At 41.1% G+C, this 21,982-nt stretch overlaps 1 protein-coding gene across 1 annotated transcript in view; it reads right to left on the reverse strand.

Moving 5' to 3' along the window:
• The window catches only part of SLC12A9 (solute carrier family 12 member 9), a 196,311-nt gene that overhangs the window by 13,041 nt on the left and 161,288 nt on the right, over positions 1–21,982 (reverse strand). Inside the window, exons 11-12 of the mRNA XM_053718368.1 lie at positions 19,703–19,895; positions 16,763–16,937 (exon numbers count right to left, since the gene is read on the reverse strand). Coding sequence (XP_053574343.1) covers positions 16,763–16,937; positions 19,703–19,895 — 368 coding nt within the window. The remainder of the gene's footprint in view (positions 1–16,762; positions 16,938–19,702; positions 19,896–21,982) is intronic.

A 21,982-nucleotide genomic window follows, 5' to 3' on the forward strand; every position in this document is an offset into this window, starting at 1 on the left:
TTTAAGAAAGTTTCTAGCTTCTTATCCATTGGCTCCTTAAACGACGAACTATCCTCAAGCAGGATAGTAGTGCGCTTAGCGAGCGTGGAGATCCAGCCACCTTAGGGACGGAACCCCACAACTCCAATTGCGAGTCTGGAACCGGGAACAATTTCTTAAAGGAAGAAGACGGAGGAAAAAAAAAAAAGATCCAAGTCTCTCCCATTCATTCTTAATAATGTTTGCCATCTTTACGGGAACCGGGAAAGTCTGTGGCACCACCCTGTTCTAATACACCTTATCAAGTTTAGAAATAGACTAAACTAAAGTACTCAACACTTCCTTTAACAAAAAGCATAAATGCTCGATCCTAAATTTAAAGTCTGGTTCCTCTGCAGCCGGAGGTTTAGAGGCAGCAGATTCCAACCCAGAAAGAGCATCCCTTTGAAGTATCAGAGGCGGATAATCTAGTATCAGATAAATCCAACAAATTAGTAGATGACCCCTGGGAAGGATAGCAATATTTAACCTTTCGCTTGTGCTTAGCAGGCAGAGGTAAAGCACTGAAGGCCGCAGACACTGCAGTTTGTAGCCTCTAATATATCAGAGTCCTCCATAGCTTGCGCTTTCAGGATAGACTATAGACAAAGATAAATGGCACCTTTATACCACCAAAGGCTGGGGCACTCACCACCTCTTATGACCCAGGCCCCAAAGAGAAACCGCTTTGTCTCTTGTAAACCATCACGGTCAGGAAAGAGGAAATCAAAGAGACCACACCCGGTCACGTGGAGTGCCATGCAGGACCGCCCCTGCTCCTGGAATAACCGCACCAAACCTAACAGGCCACGCAGTTATCTAGAAACGAAAGTAAAACCTGAATGTTCCCACATTTGCTTGAGCCTCATCACACACATGTCACAGCATAAAACATAATAAAGCAAATTATGCTTAAATCCCCCCTGTTCAATAACCCCTTTCCGGAGATATTAACCTTTGATTCCATACGGATAAAAAAAAAACTCACACTCTGACCCTGTCTTCTTGCGTTATCATACGAATATAAAATGAAACAATCTTACCGGAATCACTGCCGTGGAACAGACACACAGCCTCTCAAGTTTGAGTGTCTTGTAGCATCGCACCTGACATGGACTTGAGTGATAGAAGCAGGCAGTGAAACTCGTCAACACTGATTGCTTAGGAGCTGTTAAGAGTCTGGATGGTTTTGCAGAAAGACTCTCCCTGCATTTCCAGACCCTAACATTCGTCAATGCTCTCACTGAGAGGCTGACAAGACTACTTAAAACTCCTCTCCCATACCGAAGAGTACTACCCTCCATAAGAGACTACTCCTAATCTTCCGACACTTCTCTGCCATCCTCCTGTGACGAAAGGCAAAGAATGACACTGGATGAGAGGAGTGGGGGAGGTATTTAAGCCTTTGGCTGGGGTGTCTTTGCCTCCTCCTGGTGGCCAGGTTCTGTATTCCCACAACTAAGGAATGAAGCCGTGAACTCTACTCATATTAAGATGGTTAAAGGAAAAGTGAGAAGGAAATGTTTAAAAAACAAAACAAAACAGTAAGTGGTAGAACATTGTGCAAGAATTACAGAAGCATAACTTCTAAACAACAGAGCAGTTTTATTTACTAGTTTAGCCTTCAAGAACTGCACACAATAATATCACAGTCCTTGAAAAAATGAATTTGAGAAGTTAAAAAGGACATGAAGGTCAAAATCAAAACTTTAATTTTTTTTAGATAGAGCATGGCATTTAAAGCGTTATAAATATATAGCGTTAAAAGCATACAGTATAAAATCCATACAGCAATTAGTAAATGTTAAAAAACAGTTATCTATAGAAGCTGAAAATGATGGTGCAAATTTGATGGCACTGGTGATATCCTCGTATCACTCTGATGTACAAAAAAGTTTCTAAATAAAACACCAATATGAACCGCTGAAACAATTTCCCTTTTTAAGTATGCAGTTAGTAACAGATGTTTCAAAATGCAAGTCCCAATGGATACACTGTAACTCGTTCTTCCAGGTGGTCCTTCACCAGAGGGTTTTGTGAACAGCAAATAATTTCCTTTTTAGGTTAAATTTTCACAGTACCTTTATATAACAGACGCTCCCCTTCTCTGTGAGTCTGTTTCTTCTGTCGGCGTTCCGTTAGAGTGACTGTGAAGTCACGTGGGTTCCTTTAACCAATAGTAGCCAGTCTTTGTTTGAATAAGTGCGCGCACTGTTATCAAGATTTTTATTTAGTACGGCTCCTCTCGCTGTCTCAATACTAACCGAGGTCTATTATTTCAAACCTCAGGTTAGATGCAGCGGTCCTGGGGGCCTGAATCACTTGTGTAAGCTGTTGGGGCAGATCAACGTGTATCGGCAACAGAGCCTTTTTCAAGATGCCAGTCAGCTGGATTTGGTCTCCTTTTAAGCATTAAAGAAAAAATTTGCGTTTAGTGTCCCTTTAACCTTTTTACATGTAACAATACTTTTAATATGTCTAGTGCTATTTCAAAGATAGATACATATGCACACTGTTTGTAGTGGAGACAAATAAGTCCAATGTCTCTGCATTACTTTGCCAGTCTCTCAGGATATTCCTGAAGGTTCCAATCACAATGGGCTAGAGAAGCAATATCGCGACCTTGCTAACTTGCGTGTATATTAGAAGTTAAAAGCAAATGCATTATATTTATTTATATATATAATCAGGAACGAACAACAGCTCATCAGCTACTTTTATGGCGATTTACCACCCAGAAGCAGCCTCTTTTAGACCACACTGGTCTAAAAGAGGCTGCTTCTGGGTGGTAAATCGCCATAAAAGTAGCTGATGAGCTGTTGTTCGTTCCTGATTATATATATAAATAAATATAATGCATTTGCTTTTAACTTCTAATATACACGCAAGTTAGCAAGGTCGCGATATTGCTTCTCTAGCCCATTGTGATTGGAACCTTCAGGAATATCCTGAGAGACTGGCAAAGTAATGCAGAGACATTGGACTTATTTGTCTCCACTACAAACAGTGTGCATATGTATCTATCTTTGAAATAGCACTAGACATATTAAAAGTATTGTTACATGTAAAAAGGTTAAAGGGACACTAAACGCAAATTTTTTCTTTAATGATTCAGATAGAGCATGCAATTTTAAGCAACTTTCTAATTTACTCCTATTATCAATTTTTCTTCATTCTCCGGGGTAGGAGCGGGTGGGAGCCCCCAGATCTCCCTCAAGAGCACCAGAGTGGGAAACTCTGCGACGGCTCAGAGCCATCATTAGCACTCAAAGGGTTAAAGCTGTTATGTTGATTATGAAGCTAGCAGGAAGTGAACAGCTGGTCTTTGAGACATGAAATCACTGGCTGATCAGGACTCTGACAACACAATGAGGGTTGGGACTTATGCCGAACACATTTGTTGCTCACTACAGACGTTGTGATAACGGCTGTTGAGTGTTTGGTTTGTGATTTCATTTATCAAGTCTCTTATGTACTCGAGTGATTTATTAGTTTTGTGAATAAATGTCTTTTACTTCACTGAGGTCCCACGTGTACACCTTTAACTGAGGATTTTTACATGAGCTGAGTTATAGCTCTAATCTGAGTGAGTATGGCACATATTTCATCTTGTCTGTTTATTTACAGGACCTCACTATAGCACATTTTTCCTTTCTTGTAAGGACATTAGAAGAAGGTTACCAGACTTTATATCCTTAATCAAGTGCTTCATATTACATGAATTAATAAAGCTGTATATGTCTGTATGTCCAGGAAAGGTTGGGGAAAACTGCTTTAGAGTTCTTAGGGAGAAATTTGCTTTTCTGCTTGTCTTCAGGCAGAACTATTCAATTATAACAAAGTTTGCATATAACGGATTTAAACAAAAACTCGCAAATAAATGTTTTAGGCATATAAAAAATCCATTATGCCTTGGGTCTCTTCACTGAATACAAAGCAAGCAGACCCAAGTAGAAAACATGGCAACAGCACAAACAACACTCGGTGCGCAATCCGATATACGGCGCAGGTTTCGGCGCAAGCGTGGGAACCTGCGCCGCCCATAATTTCGCCTCGCACATCGGGGTATTACATATACCCCGCCGGCAGTTCCTAAAGTGCTGTAAGTCTGATAAACTAGCAATGTCCAGAAATGAGCGTAACTACAGATTTCTGGAGTCGCTAGTGACTTACTGCACTTTAGAAACCCCTAAACCTTAGTCTAACCCTAACCCTAACACCCCCCTAACTTAATTATTATTTAAATAAATCTAAATAATATTACTATTATTAACTAAAGTATTCCTATTTAAATCTAAATACTTACCTATAAAATAAACCCTAAGATAGCTACAATATAATTAATAATTACATTGTAGCTATTTTAGGATTTATTTTTATTTTACAGGCAACTTTGTATTTATTTTAACTAGGTACAATAGCTATTAAATAGCTACCTAGTTAAAATAATTACAAATTTACCTGTAAAATAAAACCTAACCTAAGTTACAATTACACCTAACACTACACTATCATTAAATTAATTAACTACAATTAGCTAAAATTAAATACAATTAAATAAAATAAACTATAGTACAAAAAAAAAAAAAAAACACTAAATTACAGAAAATAAAAAAAATTACAAGAAGTTTAAACTAATTACACCTAATCTAAGCCCCCTAATAAAATAAAAAGCCCCCAAAAATAATAAAATGCCAATCGGAATTAAGGTAGGAAAAATCCGATTGGCTGATCCAATCAGCCAATAGAATGCAAGCTCAATCCTGTTGGCTGATTGGATCAGCCAATCGGATTGAACTTCAATCCGATTGGCTGATTGCATCAGCCAATAGGATTTTTCCTACCTTAATAGAATCCTATCAGCCAATCGTAATTCAAGGGGCGCCATCTTGGATGACGTCATTTAAAGGAACCTTCATTCGTCGTTAGTCCGTCGGCCAGGAAGGAAGATGGTGCCGCTCCTCGTTGGATGGAAGAAGATAGAAGATGCCGCTTGGATGAAGACTTCTGCCCGGATGGAGGACCTCTTCTGCCCGGCTGGAGGACCTCTTGTGCCCGGCTGGAGGACCTCTTGTGCCCGGCTGGAGGACCTCTTGTGCCCGGCTGGGAGAAGACGGCTCAAGGTAGGGTGATCTTCAATGGGGTAGTGTTAGGTTTTTTTTAAGGGGGGATTGGGTGGGTTTTAGAGTAAGGTTGGGTGTGGGTGGTGGGTTTTAATGTTGGGGGGGGGGGTTGTATTTCTTTTTTTACAGGTAAAAGAGCTGATTACTTTGGGGCAATGCCCCGCAAAAAGCCCTTTTAAGGGCTATTTGTAATTTAATATAGGGTAGGGCATTTCATTATTTTGGGGGGGGCTTTTTTATTTTATTAGGGGGCTTAGATTAGGTGTAATTAGTTTAAACTTCTTGTAATTTTTTTTATTTTCTGTAATTTAGTGGGTTTTTTTGTACTATAGTTTATTTTATTTAATTGTATTTAATTTTAGCTAATTGTAGTTAATGTAATTAAATTTAATGATAGTGTAGTGTTAGGTGTAATTTTAACTTAGGTTAGGTTTTATTTTACAGGAAAATTTGTAATTATTTAAACTAGGTAGCTATTAAATAGTTATTAACTATTTAATAGCTATTGTACCTAGTTAAAATAAATACAAAGTTGCCTGTAAAATAAAAATAAATCCTAAAATAGCTACAATGTAATTATTAATTATATTGTAGCTATCTTAGGGTTTATTTTATAGTTAAGTAGTTTTAAATAGGAATAATTTAGTTAATAGTAATATTATTTAGATTTATTTAAATAATATTTAAGTTAGGGGGGGTGTTAGGGTTAGACTTAGGTTTAGGGGTTAATAACTTTATTATAGTGGCGGCGGCAGATTAGGGGTTAATACATTTAATAGCCTATGTGGGCTATGGCTGTTTAGGGGTTAATACTAGAATAGGTTAATTGCGGTGTGGGCTATGGCGGTTTAGGGGTTAATAATTTAGTTATTACTTGCAGTGTGGGCTATGGCGGTTTAGGGGTTAATAGAATCTATTAGTTATCGCGGTGGGGGATTGCGGTTGACAGGTAGATAGACACTGCGCATGCGTTAGGTGTTAGCTTATTTTTGCAGGCATTTTATGGAGTTACGGTGCTCCCATACTTAGCGCAAGGCCTGCTACGGCTGCATTTTATGGCGAGGTGAAAAAGGAGTAAGATTTCTCCATTTTCGCCGCGTAAGGCCTTGCGCTGGATATTTGATACCGATTTACGATGCGGTCCCATGTTTGCCTATGGGAGTAAAAATTGCGAGCGACGGGTGAAATATACGGCCGTAACTTGTATGCTAAGCTGTATATGTAATACCAAAATCGTGCAATATCTGGCGCCGCCGGCTTTTGCGGGCGACGCTGCATATGTGATCGAGGCCTCGATTGGCAACCAGGGGACACGTGTGTTGGAACCAGCTGAAGCCCAACTAACTGATGCCAGCTTTAACAAAAGTCAAAGAGTAGATAAGCCAATGCAGAGGAAAGGAGATACAATCTTCACACTTTTCAGAAGAGCTACAATCCACACTACTATACCTCAAACAGCCCTAATTAAATTCAGCAGGAAGTACCAAAGACCTATCAGAAGTTTATACCTTCAATTTGCACTTTGTTGCTCCTGTGTTAAAAGCAAGTCCCTGATCAAGACAACAAAAGTCAAGCAGTCTGAGCGACTTTGACCTCAGTGCCTTATTCCACTATGAAATGGCAAGTGTCATTGTCGGCTCTTCTTGCTGCTTGTGATTTCTATAAGGCAGTGGGAAGTGTCACTGCTTCTGCACCCCCCCCCCCAGTGGAGGCCCACCTCACATTTTAAAAACCACTGACCTAAACCCAGGTTGTACAAAGCTGTAAAACAGACTGTTATGATTATATTTTCTAACAAGCAGGAGAGAAATAAGAAAGATAGAAAGCCAATGCGAAAACACATCCTGAATATTGTGTACAGTTCTGGAGACAATTTCTGCAAAAAGATATAAATAAACTAGACACTGTTCAAAGGAGGGCTACTAAAATAGTAAATATTATAGTTTAGAGGAGAGAAGATAAAGTGATGATACGATAGAAACCATCAAATATATGAAGGGACGTAATGAAGTAGAAGCGGAAAGCATTTTCCACAAAAAAAGTAAATTTATGCTTACCTAATAAATTAATTTCTTCTATGGTAAGACGAGTCCACGGATTCATCCTTTACTTGTGGGATATTATCCCTCCTAACAGGAAGTGGCAAAGAGCACCACAGCAGAGCTGTCTATATAGCTCCTCCCTTAGCTCACCCCCCAGTTATTCGACCGAAGGTACAGGAAGAAAAAGGAGAAACTACAAGGTGCAGAGGTGACTGAGTTTAAATCAAAAAATATAATCTGTCTTAAAATGAAAGGGTGGGCCGTGGACTCGTCTTACCATAGAACAAATTAATTTATCAGGTAAGCATAAATTTACTTTTCTTCTATAAAGGTAAGACGAGTCCACGGATTCATCCTTTATTAGTGGGATACAATACCAAAGCTACAGGACAAGGATGAACGGAAGGGACAAGACAGCTGGCTTAACAGAAGGCACCACTGCTTGAAGAACTTTTCTCCCAAAAATAGCCTCAGAAGAAGCAAAGGTATCAAATTTGTAAAATTTGGAAAAGGTATGAAGCGAAGACCAAGTCGCAGCCTTACAAATCTGTTCAACAGAAGCATCATTTTTAAAAGCCCATGTGGAAGCCACCGCTCTAGTAGAGTGAGCTGTAATTCTTTCAGGAGGCTGCTGTCCAGCAGTCTCGTATGCCAAACGGTGGATGCTTTTCAGCCAAAAGGTAAGAGAGGTAGCCGTAGCTTTTTGACCTCTACGTTTTCCAGAATAGAAAACAAACAAAGAAGATGTTTGACGGAAATCTTTGGTCGCTTGCAAGTAAAACTTCAAAGCACGAACCACATCCAAGTTGTGCAACAGATGCTCCTTCTGAGAAGAAGGATTAGGACACAGAGAAGGAACAACAATTTCCTGATTGATATTCCTATTAGTAACAACCTTAGGAAGGAATCCAGGTTTGGTACACAAAACCACCTTATCAGCATGGAAAACAAGATAAGGCGAGTTGCATTGCAATGCAGATAGTTCAGAAACTCTTTGAGCCGAAGAGATAGCAACTAAAAACAGAACTTTCCAAGATAGAAGATTAATATCTATGGAATGCATAGGTTCAAACGGAACCCCTTGAAGAACTTTAATAACTAAATTCAAACTCTGTGGCGGAGCAACAGGTCTAAACACAGGCTTGATTCTAACTAAAGCCTGACAGAACGACTGAACGTCTGCCAGACGTTTGTGCAGTAGAATTGATAAAGCAGATATCTGTCCCTTTAAGGAACTAGCTGATAGCCCCTTCTCCAATCCTTCTTGGAGAAAGGACAAAATCCTAGGAATCCTGATCTTACTCCATGAGTAGCCTTTGGATTCGCACCAATAAAGATATATACGCCATATCTTATGATAAATTTTCCTGGTGACAGGCTTTCGAGCCTGAATCAAGGTATCTATGACTGACTCCGAGAAACCCCGCTTGGATAAGATCAAGTGTTCAATCTCCAAGCAGTCAGCCGCAGAGAAACTAGATTTGGATGCTGGAACGGACCTTGAGTCAGAAGGTCCTGTCTCAGTGGCAGAGTCCATGGTGGAAGAGATGACATGTCCACCAGGTCTGCATACCAAGTCCTGTGTGGCCACGCAGGTGCTATCAAAATCACTGAGGCTCTCTCCTGTTTGTTTCTGGCAATCAAACGAGGAAGGAGAGGAAATGGTGGAAACAGATAAGCCAGGTTGAACGACCAGGGTACTGCTAGAGCATCTTTCAGTACTGCCTGAGGATCCCTTGACCTGGACCCGTAACGAGGAAGTTTGGCGTTCTGACGAGACGCCATCAGATCCAATTCTAGTGTGCCCCATTGCTGAATCAATTGTGCAAACACTTCCGGATGGAGTTCCCACTCCCCCGGATGAAAAGTCTGACGACTTAGAAAATCCGCTTCCCAGTTCTCCACTCCTGCTATATAGATTGCTGATAGATGGCAAGAATGAGTCTCTGCCCATCGATTATTTTGGTAACCTCTATCATCGCTAGAGAACTCTGTTCCGCCCCTGATGATTGATATATGCTACAGTTGTGATATTGTCCGACTGGAATCTTCTGAATCTGGCCGACGCCAGATGAGGCTATGCCTGAAGCGCGTTGAATATCGCTCTCAGTTCTAGAATATTTATCGGGAGGAGAGCCTCCTCCTGAGTCCACAATCCCTGTGCTTTCAGGGAATTCCAGACTGCACCCCAGCCCAATAGGCTGGCGTCCGTTGTCACTATGACCCACGCTGGCCTGCGGAAACACATTCCCTTGGACAGATGATCCTGTGACAACCACCAAAGAAGAGAGTATCTGGTCTCTTGGTCCAGATTTATCTGAGGAGATAAATCTGCATAATCCCCATTCCACTGTTTGAGCATGCAAAGTTGCAGTGGTCTGAGATGCAAGCGAGCAAACGGAACTATGTCCATTGCCGCTACCATTAAGCCGATTACCTCCATACACTGAGCCACTGACGGGCGAGGAATGGAATGAAGAGCTCGGCAGATGGATAGAATTTTTGATTTCCTGACCTCCGTCAGAAAAATTTTCATGTCCACTGAATCTATAAGAGTTCCCAGGAAAGGAACTCTTGCGAGAGGGATAAGTGAACTCTTTTGTATGTTCACCTTCCACCCGTGAGATCTTAGAAAAGCCACCACGATGCCTGTGTGAGACTTGGCTAGTTGGAAAGTTGACGCCTGGAATAAAATATCGTCCAGATAAGAAGGGAAGAGCCACAAACTGGTAATGCATGTCCAGAAAGGCGAACCTGAGGAACTGGTGATGATCTTTGTGGATAGGAATGTGTAGATACGCATCCTTTAAGTCCACGGTGGTCAAATATTGACCCTCCTGGATCATTGGCAAAATAGTCCGAATGGTCTCCATCTTGAAGGATGGGACTCTGAGGAATTTGTTTAGGATCTTGAGATCCAAAATTGGTCTGAAGGTTCCCTCTTTTTTGGGAACCACAAACAGATTGGAGTAGAACCCCTGCCCCTGTTCTGTTTTCGGAACTGGGCAGATCACTCCCATGGTATCTAGGTCTTCTACACAGCGTTAGAACGCCTCTCTTTTTGTCTGGTTTACAGACAATTGAGAAAGATGGAATCTCCCCCTTGGGGGAGAATCTTTGAAATCTAGAAGATACCCCTGGATTACTATTTCTAAAGCCCAGGAGTCCTGAATGTCTCTTGCCCAAGCCTGAGCGAAGAAAGAAAGTCTGCCCCCTACTAGATCCGGTCCCCGGAACGGGGGCTACCCCTTCATGCTGTCTTGGTGGCAGCAGCAGGCTTCTTAGCCTGTTTACCCTTGTTCCAAGTTTGATTAGGCCTCCAGACTGACTTGGATTGAGCAAAATTCCCCTCTTGCTTTGCGGCAGGGGAAGAGGGAGAGGGACCACCTTTGAATTTCCGAAAGGAACGAAAATTATTTTGTTTGGTCCTCATCTTATTCGTCTTATCCTGAGGAAGGGCATGGCCTTTCCCTCCAGTGATGTCTGAGATTATCTCTTTCAGGTCAGGTCCGAATAGGGTCTTACCCTTGAAAGGGATGGCTAAAAGCTTAGCTTTTGATGACACATCAGCAGACCAGGATTTAAGCCATAACGCTCTACGCGCTAAAATGGCAAAACCTGAATTCTTTGCCACTAATTTAGCCAATTGAAAAGCAGCATCTGTAATGAAAGAATTAGCTAGCTTGAGAGCCCTAATTATATCCAGAATATCATCTAATGGGATCTCAACCTGAAGAGCCTCTTCCAGAGCCTCGAACCAAAAGGACGCTGCAGTAGTTACAGGAACAATGCACGCTATAGGTTGGAGAAGAAAACCTTGGTGAACAAATATTTTCTTCAGAAGACCCTCTAATTTTTTATCCATAGGATCTTTGAAAGCACAACTGTCCTCGATAGGTATAGTTGTACGCTTAGCCAGGGTAGAAATAGCTCCATCCACCTTAGGGACCGTCTGCCACGAGTCCTGCACGGCGTCAGATATGGGAAACATTTTCTTAAAAGTTTAAGGGGGAGCGAACGGAATACCTGGTCTATCCCACTCCTTAGTAACAATTTCCAAAATCCTCTTAGGGACCGGAAAAACATCAGTGTAGGCAGGAACCTCTAGGAATCTGTCCATTTTACACAATTTCTCTGGAACTACAATAGGGTCACAATCATCCAGAGTCGCTAAAACCTCCCTGAGCAATAAGCGGAGGTGTTCTAGTTTAAATTTAAAAGCCGTCATATCTGAATCTGTCTGAGGGAACATATTTCCTGAATCAGAAATCTCTCCCTCAGCCAGCAAATCCCTCACTTCAGAACATTGTGAGGGTACATCGGATATGGTAAAAAAGCGTCAGAGGGCTCAGCGTTTGTTCTCACCCCAGACCTACTGCGCTTCCCCTGCAACCCAGGCAGCTTAGATAAAACCTCTGTGAGGGTAGTATTCATAACTGCGGCCATATCTTGCATGGTGAAAGAATTAGACGCACTAGAAGAACTTGGCGTCGCTTGAGCGGGCGTTAACGGTTGTGACACTTAGGGAGAATTAGATGGCAAAACCGGATTCTCTTCTGACTGAGAATCATCCTGCGACATGCTAAAATATGTTGTTTACAATTTATTGACCTTTCAGTGCATGAGGGACACATTCAAAGTGGAGGTTGCACAATGGCTTCTAAACATATTGAACATTGACTTTCCTCAATGTCAGACATGTTGAACAGGCTAGTAATGACAACAAACAAGCATGAAAACACCTTATTTAGTGAAAAAAATAACAATCTTAAAAAACGGTACTGCGCCTTTAAGAGAAAAAAAAGCATACACATTCTGCAAAACAGCCTAAACATGCACCAAATTTTTCAGAATTTTGTATGTAGACACAATATATGTAGTTAAGATTGCACCACAAATTTTTTTAACAATTAACCCAGATCCGGAAAAAAACATTCTCAGCACCTTGCCACAGCCCTGCTGTGGCCCTACCTGCCCTCAGGGATCGAAAATGTGGGGTAAAATCTTTGATTTGGCCCAAAACATACACCAGGGCCCTCAAGAGTTAGAGTTTGCTGCTTGCTGATAAAACTAACTGCGCATCTGAGGCGCGAAAATAGGCCCCGCCCATCTCACTCGATGTCTCCACAGCCTTAAAGAACCGCACCAGAGCGGTTATAACTAGCCATGTGGGTTCTGAGACCCAAAGGTTAAGCCATGTGTGCCCTTAATAAAGTTTGCCCAAAACGTTATTGCCCACAAAAACGTTAAAGCACTCCCAAATCAAAAAAACGTTTGCTCACAAACATTTGCAATTCAGTGTCAACCGTATTTGTAATTGGCCCCATATGCAAGCTAAGTAATGCCCTTCTTTTAGCTCTAGGATTACTGCTTACCCTTACCCTCCTGGGTATAATGTCAGCCTTTCTGAAATACACAGTCTCTCCAGAAAAATATGACTGAACATACCTCACTGCTGCATAGCATGAAACCGTTCCTCACACTGAAGTTTCCTGTACTCCTCAGCCTCTGTGGGAACAGCAATGGACCTTAGTTACAAATGCTAAGATCATCATTCTCCAGGCAGCAGTCTTCATCCATCTGCTGCCTGAGAGTAAATAGTACACACCGGTACCATTTAAAATAAACTCTTGCTTGAAGAAATTAAAAACTAATATTTTATCACCTCTTTCACTTTACCCTTCCTAGTACTTAGAGTAGGCAAAGAGAATGACTGGGGGTGGAGCTAAGGGAAGAGCTATATAGACAGCTCTGCTGTGGTGCTCTTTGCCACTTCCTGTTAGGAAGGATAATATCCCACAAGTAAAGGATGAATCCGTTGACTCATCTTAAGTTTATAGAAGAAAATAAACAAACACCAAAACAAGGGGTCATAATATTAAGTTAGAGTTTGGCAGATTCAAGAGAAACTAAGGAAGAATTATTTTTTTTTTACATAAAGGGTAGTGAATTCATGTAATAAACTTCCAATAGAGGGGTAAAACACAAGGACTGTAAAAGAATGGGCCTTTTGGTTCTTATCTACTGTCAAATTCTATGTTTCTATCTGAACATTTAATTTTTTATTTAGTATTCCATTTTCACATTTCATTAAATGTGCGTTTATTTTCCATTGTGACTTTAATAAGAGAGCACTTCAGATACTACCCTGAGTGCAGGATCTAGAGCACATCCTGATTAAAGTGAATGGCCTGATCGCCATGCTTCTGAGAGTGCAGAGAGTTAGTCTGCAACTCAGGAAGTTAAGTTATGCAAAAAAATAAATAAAAGTAGTGTAGAAGCTGTATAGTAACAATCTTTAGACTTAACTGAGCCTTAAAAATAAACGGCCAGATTACGAGTTTTGCGTTAGAGGCTATGCGGTGCTAACGAGCAGTTTTCTCTCACCGCTCACTTACCTGCAGCGCTGGTATTACAGGTTTTTACAAACCCGTCGTTAAAAGGCAAGAAGTGAGCGTAGAGCAAAATTTTGCTCCTTACCGCACTCCAATACCAGCGCTGCTTAAGTCAGCGGTGAGCTGCTGTACGTGCTCGTGCACGATTTCCCCATAGGAATCAACGGGGAGAGCTGGCTGAGAAAAAGTGTAACACCTGCCAAAAAGCAGCGTAAAACTCAGTAACGCAGCCCCATTGATTCCTATGGGGAAATAAAATGTATGTCTACACCTAACACCCTAACATGAACCCCGAGTCTAAACACCCCTAATCTTACACTTGTTAACCCTAATCTGCTGCCCCAGACATCGCAGACACCTAAATTATATTTATTAACCCCTAATCTGCCGCTCCGGACACCGCCACCACCTACATTATACTTATGAACCCCTAATCTGCTGCCCCCAACATCGCCGACACCTACATTATATTTATTAACCCCAATCTGCCGCCCCCAATGTCGCCGCAACCTACCTACACTTATTAACCCCTAATCTGCTGCCCCCAACGTCGCCGCCACTATAATAAATGTATTAACCCCTAAACCGCCGCACTCCCGCCTCGCAAACAGTTAAATATTATTAACCCCTAATCGGCCGTCCCTAACATTGCCGCAACCTACCTACACTTATTAACCCCTAATCTGCAGCCCCCAACGTTGCCGCCACTATACTAAATGTATTAACCCCTAAATCTAAGTCTAACCCTAACACCCCTTAACTTAAATATAATTTAAATAAATCTAACTAAAAATTCATATCATTAACTAAATAATACCTATTTAAAACGAAATACTTACCTATAAAATAAACCCTAAAATAGCTACAATATAACTAATAGTTACACTGTAGCTAGCTTAGGGTTTATTTTTATTTTACAGGCAAGTTTGTATTTATTTTAACTAGGTACAATAGTTATTAAATAGTTATTAACTATTTAATAGCTACCTAGCTAAAATAAATACATAAGTACCTGTAAAATAAAACCTAACCTAAGTTACACTTACACCTAACACTACACTATAATTAAATAAATTAACTAAATTAACAACAATTAAATAAATTAAATTAGCTAAAGTACAAAAAAACCCCCGCTAAATTACAGAAAATAAACAAATTACAAGATATTTAAACTAATTACACCTAATCTAATAGCCCTATCAAAATAAAAAAGCCCCCCCAAAACAAAAAAAAACCCTAGCCTAAACTAAACTATCAATAGCCCTTAAAAGGGCCTTTTGCGGGGCATTGCCCCAAAGTAATCAGCTCTTTTACCTGTAAAAAAAAATACAAACAACCCCCCCAACAGTAAAACCCACCACCCACACAACCAACCCCCCAAATAAAATACTATCTAAAAAAACCTAAGCTCCCCCATTGCCCTGAAAAGGGCATTTGGATGGGCATTGCCCTTAAAAGGGCAGTTAGCTCTTTTGCGGCCCAAACCCTAATCTAAAAAATAAAACCCACCCAATACACCCTTAAAAAAACCTAACACTAACCCCCTGAAGATCGACTTACTGTTCTGAAGACCGGACATCCATCCTCAAGGAAGCGGCAGAAGTCTTCATCCAACCGGGCCGAAGTCCTCAACGAAGCCGGGAGAAGTCTTCATCCAAGCCGGGCGAAGTGGTCCTCCAGACGGGCAGAAGTCTTCATCCAGACGGCATCTTCTATCTTCATCCATCCGACGCGGAGCGGGTCCATCTTCAAGACATCCGACGCGGAGCATCCTCTTCAAACGAAGTCTTCTTACTTAATGACGGTTCCTTTAAGTGACGTCATATTTTATTTGGGCGGTTGGTTGTGTGGGTGGTGGGTTTTACTGTTGGGGGGGTTGTTTGTATTTTTTTACAGGTAAAAGAGCTGATTTCTTTGGGGCAATGCCCCGGAAAAGGCCCTTTTAAGGGCTATTGATAGTTTAGTTTAGGCTTTTTTTATTTTGGGGGGCTTTTTTATTTTGATAGGGCTATTAGATTAGGTGTAATTAGTTTAAATATCTTGTAATTTGTTTATTATTTTCTGTAATTTAGTGGTTTTTTTGTACTTTAGCTAATTTAATTTAATTCATTTAATTGTTTTTAATTTAGTCAATTTATTTAATTGTAGAGTTAGGTTAGGTGTTATTGTAACTTAGGTTAGGTTTTATTTTACAGGTACTTTTGTATTTATTTTAGCTAAGTAGTTATTAAATAGTTAATAACTATTTAATAACTATTCTACCTAGTTAAAATAAATACAAACTTGCCTGCAAAATAAAAATAAACCCTAAGCTAGCTACAATGTAACTATTAGTTATATTGTAGCTATCTTAGGGTTTATTTTATAGGTAAGTATTTCGTTTTAAATAGGAATTATTTAGGTAATAATATTAAATATAATTACAATAAATCTAAATAAAAATTAAGTTAGGGGGTGTTAGGGTTAGACTTAGGTTTAGGGGTTAATACATTTAGTATAGTGGTGGCGACGTTGGGGGCAGCAGATTAGGGATTAATAAATGTTGGTAGGTGGCGGCGATATTAGGGACAGCAGATTAGGGGTTAATAATAATTAGTGTTTGCGAGGCGGGAGTGCGGCGGTTTAGGGGTTAATATGTTTATTATAGTTGCGGCGATGTCCGGAGCAGCAGATTAGGGGTTAAAAATTTTATTATAGTGCTTGCGATGCGGGAGGGCCTCTGTTTAGGGGTTAATAGGTAGTTTAAGGTGTTGTACCATAAAACTCTTAACTACTGACTTTTAAATGCGTTAGGACTCTTGACGGGGTAGGGTGTACCGCTCACTTTTTGGCCTCCCAGGACAGACTCGTAATATCAGCGCTATGGAAGTCCCATAGAAAAAAGACTTTACGAAGTTTATGTAAATCGTTTTGCGGTAATGTCAAAGAAGTGTGCGGTGCCCCTAAACCTGCAAGACTCGTAATACCTTAACGCACAACTCGTAATCAAGCCGCAAATGTTTTACTAAAAACCAAAAAAAGTTTACTGTCCTTTTAATTTAACCCAAAAAGATATAAACAAAAGAAAAAAAAATTAGGTCGCAAGTGGCATGTTCTATCTGGTTAAGGGACAAGTTAATTTGTTTAATTGGCAGACAAGGTAAAGCAAGAAATGTGTCTTAATCCTTATGGTTGCACAACTTACCGAGATCCCCAGTCTCAATGTGTCCCAGGATGTAAAGCCCACCTTTCTTCAGATCATTTACGAATTTTATAAGTTGACATGAGGTTCGAGGGTTAGCAACCATAAGTAGAATTTGTGGGCGCCAAAATTTCACATGTTCTTTCCGCACATCAAGGAGGAGAAGATATTTCCTGACCTAAGTGGCACACAGAAGGATGAAATTAATGTAACCCCTTCACTACCCGGAATTTTAGAGAAAAAAATAAAAAGCTCAAAGTACTGGAGAATTTTATACAGACCGCACTCACAGACTAAACACACATCCTAAGCCACTGTAAACTCCACAGCCCTGAACACTGACAGACAGCTTCACAGTTCCCAGCAACCCAGGCAGTTAACCCCTAAACAGCCTAGGTGACAGGTCCGCAGGGACGCATTACAAACATTATCAACACAACACACAGAAAACCTGGCACTCACCAGCAGATTCACAGTAATGTTTAAAAGCAAAACTGGGGGGAATCAGTTACATTTGGCGCCAAAGGATCAAGCCGAGGACCACGTCAAGGTCTCCCCCTTCCTGGGATCCTAAACCAGCACCCACACAATGCACACTTTCAAACAAACCAACTGGGAACCTCCCATGGTGACACAGGCTTTTGTAATCTCCTCTATGTAAATACAAAATACAGGAATGGACCGCACTCACAGACTGGACTGGGTACACATCCTAAGGCACTGTAAACTCCACAGCCCTGAACACTGACAGACAGTGACGTGGTCCTGGGCTTGATCCTTTGGCGCCAAATGTAACTGACTTCCCCCAGTTTCGCTTTTAAACATTACTGTGTATCTGCTGGCGAGTGCCAGGTTTTCTGTGTGGTGTGTTGATAATGATTGTAATGCTTCCCTGCGGACCAGTCACCTAGGCTGCTCAGTGGTTAACTGCCTGGGAACTGTGCAGCTGTCTGTCAGTGTTCAGGGCTGTGGAGTTTACAGTGGCTTAGGATGTGTACCCAGTCCAGTCTGTGAGTGCGGTCCATTCCTGTGTTTTGTATTTACATAGGGGAGATTACAAAAGCCTGTGTCACCATGGGAGGTTCCCAGTTGGTTTGTTTGGAAGTATGCATTGTGTGGGTGCTGGTTTAGGGTCCCAGGAAGGGGGAGACCTTGACGTGGTCCTGGGCTTGATCCTTTGGCGCCAAATGTATCTGACTTCCCCCAGTTTTGCTTTTAAACATTACTGTAAATCTGCTGGTGAGTGCCAGGTTTTCTGTGTGTTGTGTATGTATGTATGTATGTATGTATGTGTGTGTGTGTGTGTGTGTGCGCGTGAAATCAAATATTTACAATTAAAAGGGACAAAATACTCATATGCTAAAATCACTTGAAAGTGATGCAGCATAACTAAAAAGCTACAGGAAAAAAAAATCACCTGAACATCTTTATGTAAAAAAGGAAGATATTTTACCTCAAAATGTCCTCAGCTCACCAGAGTAAGTGTTCTGTACAAAGTTATCTTTCAGTTACTGCCCAGCTGTAGGTTTAAAAAAAAAGAAAAAAAAAAGGGAAAAAAAAGGAAGAAATGAACAGCAGCCAATCAGCATCAGCCGTGCTGAGGTCATGAACAGTTTTACTATGATCTCATGAGATTTCATAGTAAACTTCCTTAAACTGAATAGGGAAATAACATGAAAGTGCATGAGGTACGCTCCCTTGCAAGTCCCAGGACTGGCATACTGGCTGCTTAAAGTCCATTACAATGGGGTGTGAATACGACATTTTGATGTAAAATATCTTTCTTTTTTACATAGAGATGTTCAGGTGATATTTTCTAGTCAGCTTTTTACTGCTGTGCTGCATATCACTTTCATGTGCTTCAACATTTGGGTATCATGTCCCTTTAAACTAGCATGAATAGTGAATAGAAAAGAAATACAACAAAAACCCATTACTTGAGAGGAAGTATTGTGTTAGAGCAATTTTACTTATCTAATAGTGCTTTTAAAGCAGGCTCTAATAGACATAAATGAACTAGCATGCTAAAACAGCTTTCAGCATCTGCTTATTATTATTATTATTATTTTTATAGCAGCGCTACAAACAAAGGCGGAGTACAACAAAACAATTATAGGGATCAAATGGGTAGCTGGCCCTGCCAAGAGTTGCACTGTTGTAGTCAGCTCTTAAGAAGGTAAACTACAAACAGCTGGACTCTTAGGCTTACATGCTAAGGGGTTCAGGGGATAGCAATGGAGGAGAGGAATTGGTATAAAGAAAGGTTAGCGTAGGTTGTATGCATCCCTGAACAGTAGAGTCTTTAGGGAGCGCATGAAGCTTTCAAAACTAGGGGAGAGTCTTGTGGGGCGAGGCAGAGTTCCACAAGATGGGAGCCAGTCTGGAGAAGTCCTGTAAATGGGAGTGCGATGAGGTAACAAGAGAGGAGGAGAGGAGGAGGTCATGAGCACAGCGAAGGGGACGGGAGGGAGAGTATCTGGAGACAAGGTCTGAGATATAGGGGGAGCAGTGCAGTTGAGGGCTTCGTATGTCAGAGTGAGAATTTGGTCACTCTTTGTTGCTCTATCCAGCATGAATTACTGTAGAGAACATGTGATAAAAAGTAACCATTGACATGTGACAGAAGTGCGTAAAATGCAAGTAGAGTTAGTGATTCATACTGCTTGCAGTTTAGCGCTCAACTTGTAATTTAGGCCTAAGTAAAGCTACAATCAATGTTCCTGCTATCAATTTTTAATCTTACAAATTAGATCCTGTTGCACAAAGCATCTTCACAGAGATTAAGGTCTATTCAAAGAAATTAGGAGCCAGAAGACTTCTAGGAATATTCATACTGAATATGCTGTCATAAGAATAGGATAAACAAATATAAACAGAAAGCGACATTTTGTGATACACTGTTTCTCTTCTCTGTATTTCTATTATTTGTCACCCCGCCCTTACCTGATGGAAGATGAGGGCCTGACTGATGTACCCCCAGCTGCTGCTACTGCTCCTGAAGTGTATGAACCCCAGAAGTAAGAGGAGAAGGACAATGCTGCCTGAGGCATAAGCAGCGTTAATTAGGAACATCATCACCAAGCAGCTCACGATTCCCAGGAGACACGTGTGCCAAGAAAAGAGATTGAATGTGGGACTAGAGGGAGAAATAGCAGAAGAAAGATAAAACATACAAAAAGGAAACAGAGTATGAAATATAAACGTTTTATAATTACCCACAAGTTATGCAGTAGTGCTCTCTGGGGTGGCATAATGCACTATATTTCAAAAAGAAAATGTATGCTTACCTGATAAATTTATTTATTTCCGGATATGGCGAGTCCACAATGTCATTAATTACTAGTGGGAATATCGCTCCCGGCCAGCAGGAGGAGGCAAAGAGCACCACAGCCAAGCGTCACTCCCCCACACACAAACGCCAGTCATTCGACCAAAGGAAAATGGAAAAAGGAATAACACAAAGGTGCAAAGGTGCCTGAGGATTAGACAAAAAATAAATTTAAGGAGGGGTCGTGGACTCACCACATCCGTAAAGAAATAAATTTATCAGGTAAGCATACATTTTCTTTCCTAAGATATGGTGAGTCCACAACGTCATCAATTACTAGTGGGAACCAATACCCAAGCTAGAGGACACAGATGACAAGGGAGGGATAACAAGACGGGCAGACCTAAACAGAAGGCACCACCGCTGAAAGAACCTTTCTCCCAAAAGAAGCCTCAGCCGAGGCAAGAGTATGAAATTTGGAAAAAGTATGCAGAGAGGACCAAGTTGCAGCCTTGCAAATCTGTTCCACAGAAGCTTCATTTTTGAAAGCCCAAGTAGAGACAGCCCTAGTGGAATGAGCTTATAAGCAAAACAGATTATACTTCTCAACCAGAGAGAAAGAGAAGTAGCAGTAGCCTTCTGACCTTTACGCTTTCCATCGAAACAAACAAACAGGGCAGAAGACTGACGAAAATCCTTAGTTGTCTATAAGTAGAATTTTACGTCCAGGTTGTGTAACAAACGTTCTTTATGAGAAGAACGGTTAGGACATAAAGTAGTAACAACAATTTCCTGATTAATATTTCTATCCAAAACCACTTTAGGAAGAAAACCCAAATAGAACGAAGAACAGCCTTATCAACATGAAAGATAAGATAAGGCGAATCACACTGCAAAGCAGAGAGTTCTGAAACTCTCTGAGCAGAAGAAATAGCAATAAGAAACAAAACCTTCCAAGATAACAACTTAATATCTATGGAATGCATTGGCTCAAACGGAGCCTGCTGCAAAACTTTAAGAACAAGGTTAAGGCTCCAAGGAGGAGCAACAGGTTTAAACACAGGCCTGATTCTGACCAGGGCCGGACAAAAAGATTGAACATCTGGCACATCCGCCAGACGCTTGTGCAACAAAATAGATAATGCAGAAATCTGACCCTTTAGAGAACTGACTGACAATCCCTTCTCCAGACCCTCCAGAAGAAAGGGCAAAATCTTAGGAATCCTAACCATACTCCAAGAGTAGCCCTTGGATTCACACCAATAAAAAGGTATTTACGCAATACTTTATGGTAAATCCTTCTTGTAACAGGCTTGCAAGCCTGAATCATGGTCTCAATAACTGACTCAGAAAAACCACGCTTAGACAGAACTAAGTGTTCAGTCTCCAAGCAGTCAGCTTCAGAGAAACTAGATTTAGATGAAAGAATGGACCCTGGGTTGGAAAGTCCTTCCTTAGAGGAAGCCTCCAAGGTGGAAGAGATGACATCTCCACTAGGGCTGGATACTAGATCCTGCGAGGCTACGCAAGAGCTATTAGAATTACCGATGCTCTCTCCTGTTTGATACAATCAATGACTCGTGGAAGGAGAGCAAACTGAGGAAACAGATATGCTAGGCTGAAATCCCAAGGGCCCGCTAGAGCATCTATCAGGGCGGCCTGAGGATCTCTTTACCTTGAACTGTACCTTGGAAGCTTGGTGTTCTGCCGAGAAGCCATCAGATCCAACTCCAAATCTAACTCCGGAATCCCCCATTTGAGGATTAACATGGAAAACACCTCCGGATGGAGTGCCCACTCCTCGGGATGTAATGTCTGTCTGCTCAGGAAGTCAGCTTCCCAGTTGTCCACATCTGGAATATGGATGGCAGACAGAGAGCAATTGTGAGTTTCCGCCCACTGAACAATCCGAGCTACCTCCTTCATGGCTAAGGAACTCCGAGTTGCTCCCTGGT

The sequence above is a fragment of the Bombina bombina genome, chromosome 6 (genome assembly GCF_027579735.1).
Source record: "Bombina bombina isolate aBomBom1 chromosome 6, aBomBom1.pri, whole genome shotgun sequence".
NCBI lineage: Eukaryota > Metazoa > Chordata > Amphibia > Anura > Bombinatoridae > Bombina > Bombina bombina.